Below are 8,708 nucleotides of genomic sequence, written 5' to 3' on the forward strand. Positions count from 1 at the left end.
CCGAGTCATCTGTGTTACACGGTCTCTTTCTTATCCTCTCCCACCTGCGGCCAAAAACTGAAACTGCAGGACCACGTTCCCGGGACTCCGGGGCGGGTGAGGACTTTCGGGGGGACCAGTCCGGCCAGGGAAAGGGGGGGCAGGGGCGAGAACCGGGTGCCTGAGCAGGGCGAGGCCGCAGCCCGTCACCTCCAGCTGGACTTTGCACGTTGTGGGCAAGCCCGAGTTTATGGCTCCCAGCTGGGCCAGCAGGCAGGACGCAGCGTCTCCTCCCCAAGTCTCCACACCCCACCGTCTCCTCCCCAAGTCTCCACACCCCACCGTCTCCTCCCCAAGTCTCCACACCCCACCGTGGCCAAGGGAGGGGTTCCGGGAAACCCATCTCCCGGTGACCTCACGACGCACCGTGCTCCCCACTTCCAGGGACCGGAAGGGCCGGGAGGCGTGGAGAACAGGCCGGCCGGGCCACACCGCGGGGCAATGCTGCGTGATCCAAGGTGTCTCCTTGGAGTTTGAACCCCAACTTGGCTGAGGGGTGGTGGCCCGGCTCTGGGAAGCCCAGGAGGTGGGGCCTGGTGGCTTCCCTGCCCAGACGACATCCTGCCTCCCTGCCCCCTGGCCTCCTGTTCCTTTCTCTCTGTGACTCATGGAAAAGAGACCCTGTGTCAGGGACAGGGCGTGCGTGCGGCCTGAGGCAGAGCCCTGAGCGGGCGTCCGCGGAAGGCACAGTGATGCTGTCCACCTCCTCCCAGGAGGAGGCCGCCTGTCCCGTCTGCCGGGAGCCCCTGGAGGATGCAGTGACCGGCTCCTGTGGACACACCTTCTGCCCGTGGTGCTGCCCCCCGGCCTCCCACATGGGGGCCCAGCCCTCCAGCAGGGTCCTGCTCTGTCCCTTCTGTAAGGAGGCAGAGCAGGCAGAGACCCTCACGGTCCCGGTGCCCCTGGGGCCCCTGGGGGAGACGTGCTGCGGGGAGCACGGCGAAAAGATCTATTTCTTCTGCGAGAACGACGCCGAGTTCCTCTGCGTGTTGTGCCGAGAAGGCCCCTCCCACCAGGACCACACGGTGGGCTTCCTGGAAGAGGCCATCCGGCCCTACCGGGTGAGGAGTGTGGTTGCGCGGACCGGTGGGGACAGGGGTGTGTAGTGTCCTGGCGGAGGGGATGGGGATCTGGATGAAGGGTCGTGGCCACCTGTCAGGGGACCCAAAGCTGGTGGGACGCTGGAGCGCTCCCAGCCTGGGGCACGTGGTTCCGCTGGACGTGTGGTCATTCACAGTGGCGGGGGCTTCAGCGCCAGCCCTCGGGGGACCCCACAGCATGCAAGGAAGGAGAGTCTCCGTGCACGGCGGCGGGATCTCCCGCGGGCTACCGCCCAGGATCCAGACTAACTATGGCTCTGACCACAGGGGGGCTCGGAGCAAAGAGAGGGGCAGGGAGGGCACCCTGCAAACACTGCTCCTCTTACTGAGAAAGGTGGTGTGGCAGAGGCCATCTGGTCTTAGGGACATGACCCGTTCCGGTCATCTGTCACAGGAATGGAAGTGTTTCTCGGGCTCTTTAATTGTTCATTGATTGCTTTCTCATAGGTGCCTTGACTGGGTGTGTGTGTGTGTGTGTGTGTGTGTGTGTGGTGGGGGAGCTCCAATCAAGCCAGTGGCTCCTTGCTCAGGCTGGATGAGCCTGCACGCTCAAGCTGGCGACCTCGGGGTCTCGAACCTGGGTCCTCAGCATCCCAGGCCGACGCTCTATCCACTGTGCCACCGCCTGGTCAGCAGCCAGTCTAACAATTTTAAGTTCAGAGGCATTAAGTCCTCTCCTCCCCTTCTCTTATCCAACCGGAAACGTATCTTTCGAGGCCCCCGGTGAATGAGTTTCGCTCTCTGAACGTCTTCTCTCCTCCCCAGAGGCAGAACTGTCCCTTCCTCTGTGTTCCCGCCTACTGTGTGTGTGCCCCCTCGATCATTGCCCTCGTTGTACCTATTGTGACCACAGGTGACTGGTCTCTGCCCTGGACAGCGATCTCTTTAGGGACCAGGACGGCGTCTTTTCCACCTTTGGATTCTTCGCACTCACCGGTGTGCCAGGAACAGGGTGGACATGATATCTGTGAGTTCCATGAGGAATGAGGCCCCCTCTTTTTTCCCAACTCCCCTCCCCCCAGGACCGTCTCCGGAGGCAGCTGGCGGCTCTGAATGCGGAGAGAGCTGGGACGGAGGACGTCAAGGGTCAGGAAGACCGGAAGCTCCAGGCGCTGCTGGTAAAGGCCACGTCATCCGCGTTCTCTCTCTGGGCATTTTCTTAGCCGACTCTCTGGGGAAGCTCGCTGTCTCCTGGCTGAAAAGAACAGAAAACTCTTCCCGATCACCTCCTGTCCTGTCTCTGCACAAGGGCATCTGGGGTCCATCTGGGGGTCAAGAGTGTGGGATCCCAGAGAACAGCAGAGCCAGGAGTGGCTTGGCTTTTTTTGTTTGTTTTTGTTTTTTGTATTTTTCTGAAGTAAGAAGCAGGGAGGCAGAGAGACAAACTCCCACATGCGCCCGACTGGGATCCACCCAGTATGCCCACCAGGGGGCGATGCTCTGCCCATCTGGGATGTTGCTTCATTGCAACTGGAGCCATCCCCAGCGCCCGGGCCAACTTTGCTCCAATGGAGCCTCAGCTGCGGGAGGGGAAGAGAGAGACAGAGAGGAAGGAGAGGGGGAGGGGTGGAGAAGCAAACGGGCGCCTCTCCTGTGTGCCCCGGCCGGGAATCAAACCCGGGACTCCTGCACGCCAGGCTAATGCTCTACCACTGAGCCAACCAGCCAGGGCCGGGAGTGGTTTTGACATCTAGTCCACGACATGTCTTATCAGTCATATTTTCATGAGCAGAACACTGAACCCTGGGAAAAGTGATTCTCCCAAGCCACATGGCAAAGCCCAGGTTTAGGATAAAATGGCTACAACCTGGGTCTCTTGACCCCTAGTCTGTTTCTCTTCCCATTGCAATCTGTCTGTCTGTCTGTCTGTCTGCTGCAAGCATTGCCTTCCAGTGGGATGTTTGGGGCCAGAAGGTGTGTGTTGGTGTCCACACTCTAGTCCTGCCCACAAGGCTGGCCCGAGGACGGTGGGCAGCGGTGGGGCTATCTCTGGTCTTCCCTGCACCTTTCCATGGGCCACAGAGTTATCGGGAGGAAAGCTGCTGTGTGAGAAGCCTGGGATCTTGACCAAAGACACAAGGGTTTGGGACAGAGAGGTCTTTCCAGAACCCCTTAATCCCACCATCGAAGTATTCCCTATACAGGGTGACCTCAGTGGCCGCGACCAATGCCACCACCCACTCCTCTGATAAGTTCTGTTGACTCTAATTACAACTTCCTCTTTTAGAGAGCTTCAGTTGCTCTCTAAAAAAAAAAGAGAGAACAAGACTATAGTCCTCTCCACCTGCCTCTAGGGAGTGCGTGCCTGGGTTAGACAGTGTCATAGAAGAGCAAAGGGTATTCGAAACACTCAGCATGGCTTTGAGAACGTACTGTGGCACCATGATTAGAATATCCGGGTAAAACAAGAGTATAGCCCTTGTTACTGGTAAGTTTACCCTGACACCTACCTACTTCTACCATTGTGGTTATTGGGTATTATTGGGAGAGTGAGTCTTGGGACCAGTTAGTCTCTAGCCGTCTTGTGTGTGTGTGTGTGTGTGTGTGTGTGTGTGTGTGTGAGTGTGTGTGAGTGTGTGTGTGACAGAGACAGAGACCGGGGAAGATAGAGACAGACAGACAGGAAGGGAGGGAGATGAGAAGCATCAGTTCTTTGTTGTGACATCTTAGTTGTTCATTGATTGCTTTCTCATATGTGCCTTGACCGCGGGCCTTTAGCAGCCCGAGGAACCCCTTACTTGAGCCAGCGACCTTGGGTCCAAGCTGGTGAGCTTTGCTCAAACCAGATGAGCCCGCGCTCAAGCTGGCGACCTCGGGGTTTCAAACCTGGGTCCTCCGCGTCCCAGTCCGAGACTATCCACTGCGCCCCCGCCTGGTCAGGCCACTAGCCCTCTTAATCCACAGCAAGCACGTAGACGATGGTCCGGGCCGCCCGCTCCGTGAGCCTCTTTCTCACCAGGCGTGTCCCCGCCCCGGCAGGCACAGATGGAGAGCAAGAAGCAGCAGGTGGAAGGCGCCTTCGCCAGGCTGCAGCGGGAGCTGGGGGAGCAGCAGCGCCTCCTGCTGGCCAGGCTGAGTGAGCTGAAGGAGCAGATCCGGAGGGAGAGGGACGACTACCTCTCCAAGGTCACGGAGCAGGTCACCCGGCTGGGGGCCCAGGTCCAGGAGCTGGAGGAGAAATGTCAGCGGCCGGCAAGCGAGCTCCTACAAGTGAGAGACTCCCCGCCACGCCGTGGCACGCGAGAGGGACCCGCAGGACGGGGCCGCTGGGCTGCGGGCTGCACGGTGCTAGGACAGAGGCAGGACAGGGAGGAAGCTGAGGTGATGTCCAATGGGAGGGACGGAGGGACGGTCACTGGGTTCTCTTCTGCCAGAGAGGTCACCGGGACGCAGACCCCCCCCAAAAAAAGGCCGGACACCTTGTCCGTGCACCGTGCTCATGTCCAAGGGCATCATGTCGTGAGGAGTCACAAGGTCTTGGGTTTGTGTGTCCGGCTCCTTCACCTTAGCAAGTCTTGTAACCTCTGTCCACGTGAAGGTGATAATAACAGCACCTTCCTTCACCCGGTGGCTGCAGAGATAAGACCTGATCCGTGCAGAACGGTCGGCCGGGCCTCAGGCCCCCAGAGAGAGCTCACTCAGTCCCCGAACGGTCATCTGGGCCTCAGGCTCCCAGAGAGAGCTCACTCAGTCCCCGAACGGTCAGCCGGGCCTCAGGCTCCCAGAGAGAGCTCACTCAGTCCCCGGACGGTCAGCCGGGCCTCAGGCCCCCAGAGAGAGCTCACTCAGTCCCCGGATGGTCAGCCGGGCCTCAGGCCCCCAGAGAGAGCTCACTCAGTCCCCGGACGGTCAGCCGGGCCTCAGGTCCCCAGAGAGAGCTCACTCAGTCTCCGGGGCCTGCTTCTCATCGGGTCTGGCTGATAACACGCAAGGCTGGGTCTGTGCTCTCCACCCGGCCTTGGCCTCAGTTGGGGGGTGGGGGTGGGGGGCAGGACACCCTCCCCCCACCCCAGGATCAGGCTGAGACTGAGAGACCAGTTCAGTTCATAGGGAGGCGGGGTGCAAACAGGTGAGGAAACAGATACAACCCTCTGGAGGAGGAGAGTGTCGAGCCAACAGGCTCAGGAAGAAAGCACGGTGACGGTGACGGGATCTCTGAGGGGTGGACCTGCGAGAACCAAGGCCGTGTTCTTTCTCTCTCGCAGGACGCCAGCATCAGCCGGAACAGGTAGGCCCCCTCCCTGCCTCCCCCACTTTGGACTGAACTTGGAGACCTGAGGGGAGGGGCACACAGCCCTCAGTGCTGGTCCCCGTCAATCAGTCAATCACACATAAAACAGCCCGACTCAAAGGTCTGTGTTCTCCAGTGTCAGTTTTAATCCGCTTGGGATCAGGGGCACATTTCCTTCCTGCCCCCAGAAGTGAAGTTATAAATAATGATCACACTGGAAGGCTGATCTGGGGGCTTCTGTGTAATCCCTGAAATTACTAGTACTCAAGTCAGTATTTAACACTATTTAAAATATAATCCTGCCTGACCAGGGTGGCACCGTGGACTGAGCGTGAGCCCAGGACACTGAGGGACCCAGCGTGAAACCCTGAGGTTGCTGGCTTGAGAGTGGAGTCATCAGCTTCAGCATGGGGTCACAGACATGATCCCAAGGTCCCTGGCTTGAGCCCAAGGTTGCTGGCTTGAGCAAGGGGCCACTGGCTCAGCTGGAGCCCCCCAGGTCAGGGCACGTATGAGAAAGCAGTCAACGAACAACTAAGGTGCCGCAACTATGAGTTGATGCTTCTCATCTCTCTTCTCCCCCATCTTCTTGTCTCTTTCTCTAAAAAAAGAAAATTAAAAATAACTTAGTCAAGCCTGACCTGTGGTGGCGCAGTGGATAAAGCTTCAACCTGAAATGCTGAGGTCCCTGGTTCAAAACCCTGCACTTGTCTGGTCAAGGCACATATGGGAGTTGATGCTTCCTGCTCCTCCACCTTTTCTCTCTCTCTCTCTCTCTCTCCTTTCTAAAATGAATTAAAAAAATTTAATCAAGCTAAAAAATACCCCAGAACAAATTATATATATATATATATAATCCTAAGGGGAAATATTTTATATAGACTATGATAGACTTAGATCTTTGTTCTCTCAATCAGTTTCCCCATTCAACTTCTCCATTTCTTCAGAACGTCGAGGGCTACTCTCACAGGACAGGAACCAGGGGCTGGGAGCATTTGTAAATGTGCTCTGAGCATGAGTCAGTCCGCCCTGGAGAGAGGGCAGAGGCAGGAGACTAGGGACTGGTCATAAGCTGTGGGCCAATCGCGGCGCCGTTCGGTTGCTCCGCCACCGCCCACCATGAAAGCTGGAACGCCCCCTAGTGGGCGGTAGGGACCAGGTTGACCAGCCCTGCAAAGGTGGGCGGTTTTTATAAAAAGTTTGACGACCCCTACAAGGCTCATGGGGTAATGCTCTCTTGTTTCTGCCCCCACAGGTCCTGATTACTTGTAATTCCTGAGTGGATACTGTTAGTTCTTCTTAGGCCTCTTGCTTCTGTAGCTATACATTTCTTTCTTTTAAGCAGGAGAGAAAGAGAGAGAGAGAGACAGGGAGAGATGAGAAGCATTGACTCATAGTTGTGGCACCTTAGTTGTTCATTGACTGATTGCTCATATGTGCCTTGACCTGGGGGGGGGGCTCCCACTGAGCCAGTGACCCTGTGCTCAATCCAGCGACCTTGGGCTCAAGCCAGAGACCTTGGGCTTCAAGCCAGTGACCATGGGACCATGTCTGGGATCCCACACTCAAGCTGGCCACCCGGCACTCAAGCCAGATGAGCCTGTGCTCAGCCAGTGACCACAGAGTTCTGAACCTGGGACCTCAGCACCCCAGGTCAATGCTCTGTCCACCGTGCCGGCACCAGCCAGGTGGTAGCAAAGATAAAGAGATGACATTCACTCTGCTGATTCACCGCAGACACCAAGAAAGAGTCTTTAGTCCGATTTCAACCTCCCCTGGTGTCTGTCTGCCAGAATTAGTTTTGGGAAGCTGGACCTCATTACCAACTTGCCTGCAGGTGTGAGGTGAAGACCTTCGTGAGTCCAGAGGCCATTTCTCCCGACCTCGTCAGGAAGATCCGTGATCTGCACAGAAAAATACTCAGCCTCCCAGAGATGATGAGAACCTTCTTGGGTAGGTGGGGGGGGGGGGGGGGCGGCAACTTCCCTCCCTCCTTCCCAGAAGCTGACCTTGTGTCTTCTCTCTGCCTCCATCTTTCCTCACCTTCGAAACCGGGCTCACGACCCCCCCCCCCACGCCTTCCCTGGGTGACCCCTCTCTGTCCAGGAGAACCATTCCCGGTGGTCACCTCCTCTCCCCTGAGTCCAGGGAGGTGAGGGCGGCTTCTCTTTCATCAGACTGTCCGTGCGTCCTCACTGTTCCCAGGACAGTTCCCAGGACACGCTGCCCTTGGGAGGGACCCGTGGAGACATAAGTCACAGTCGCTCTCTCTGTCTCCGCTTCCGGCAGAAAGCTTGGTGCGCCATCTGGAAACAGATGCAGGTGAACAGCCGGCCGTTTCGGGAGCTGTGTCCTCCTCATTCAGCCGTTCGTGAGTTGGTCCATCGATCTCAGGCAGCAAGCGGCCATGAAGTGGGTCAACTCCGGAGCCTGGCTGCCTGGGTTCCCGGGCCCAGCTCTTGCTCGTGGGGACACACCCAGCAAGTCCGTAAGCCGCTCCGTCCCCCAGTTTCTTCATCTGTCAAGCGGGGACGGGGTAGCACCGACCCCAGAGTCGCTGGGAAGAGGCACAGGCATTCACTTATGCAGAAAGCTTCAGACAGGACCCGACCCATCGTAAGTGCTCAATGAACATCCGTTTCCCGCGCAGATATTGTTTTTATTCAGAAATATTTATCAGCCTGTCCTGGGGTGGCGCAGTGGATCAAGCCTCAACCTGGAACACTGAGGTCGCCGGTTCAAAACCCTGGGCTTGCCTGGTCAAGGCACATATGGGAATTGAAGCTTCCTGCTCCTCCCCCTTTTCTCTCTCTCTCTCTCTCTCTCTCTCTCTCTCCTCTAAAATGAATAAATAAATAAAAATGATAACATTATATGGAGTGAAATAAGTAAATCAGAAAAAAAAACTGAGATGAATCCATACATAGAAGGGACATAAAAATGAGACTCAGAGACATGAACAAGAATGTGATGGCAAAAGGGGCGGGGGGTTGGGGGAGGGGGGAGGGGGTGAAGAAGGAGAGAGGGGTTAGGGGAGGGGAGGGGCACAAAGAAAACCAGATAGAAGGTGACAGAAGACAATTTAACTTTGCGGGAGGGGTATACAGCACAATCAAATGTCAAAATAATCTAGAGGTATTTTCTCTCAACATATGTACCCTGATTTATCAATGTCACTGCATTAAATTTAATAAAAATAAATAAATAAATAAATAAATAAATAAAAATGCACAGCAATAACAATTTTAAAAAAATAAATAAATAAAAATAATTTAAAAAAAAATTAAAAAAAATATTTATCAAGCCCCTGTTTCTTCCACCCCCCTCCAGCATTGTGC

General features: G+C 56.2%; 1 protein-coding gene across 3 annotated transcripts; it reads left to right on the top strand.

The window, feature by feature from the left end:
* Positions 1 to 423: 423 nt before the first annotated feature.
* Positions 424 to 8,330, top strand: TRIM15 (tripartite motif containing 15). Of its 3 annotated transcripts, none has more exons than XM_066240973.1 (7): positions 424 to 1,100; positions 2,162 to 2,257; positions 4,119 to 4,349; positions 5,345 to 5,367; positions 7,208 to 7,323; positions 7,576 to 7,870; positions 7,911 to 8,330. In XM_066240973.1, exons 1-6 carry the CDS (start codon positions 732 to 734, stop codon positions 7,743 to 7,745), a joined length of 1,005 nt encoding a protein of 334 aa, XP_066097070.1. In that variant the 5' UTR covers positions 424 to 731; the 3' UTR covers positions 7,746 to 7,870; positions 7,911 to 8,330. The 3 variants fall into 3 exon arrangements, with proteins under 3 accessions (XP_066097070.1, XP_066097844.1, XP_066098554.1); XM_066241747.1 differs by having other exon boundaries at positions 7,660 to 7,870; positions 7,911 to 8,323; XM_066242457.1 differs by lacking the exon at positions 7,911 to 8,330 and having other exon boundaries at positions 7,548 to 7,657.
* Positions 8,331 to 8,708: the final 378 nt, after the last annotated feature.

The sequence above is a fragment of the Saccopteryx bilineata genome, chromosome 1 (genome assembly GCF_036850765.1).
Source record: "Saccopteryx bilineata isolate mSacBil1 chromosome 1, mSacBil1_pri_phased_curated, whole genome shotgun sequence".
NCBI lineage: Eukaryota > Metazoa > Chordata > Mammalia > Chiroptera > Emballonuridae > Saccopteryx > Saccopteryx bilineata.

Excerpts from the sequence above, each read along its gene's own strand:
- TRIM15 (XM_066240973.1), top strand. The coding sequence starts at position 732 with ATGCTGTCCACCTCCTCCCAGGAGGAGGCCGCCTGTCCCGTCTGCCGG. Across the intron at positions 1,101-2,161 it reads AGGCCATCCGGCCCTACCGG|GACCGTCTCCGGAGGCAGCT; the intron begins GTGAGGAGTGTG and ends CCCTCCCCCCAG. Across the intron at positions 5,368-7,207 it reads GCCAGCATCAGCCGGAACAG|GTGTGAGGTGAAGACCTTCG; the intron begins GTAGGCCCCCTC and ends ACTTGCCTGCAG.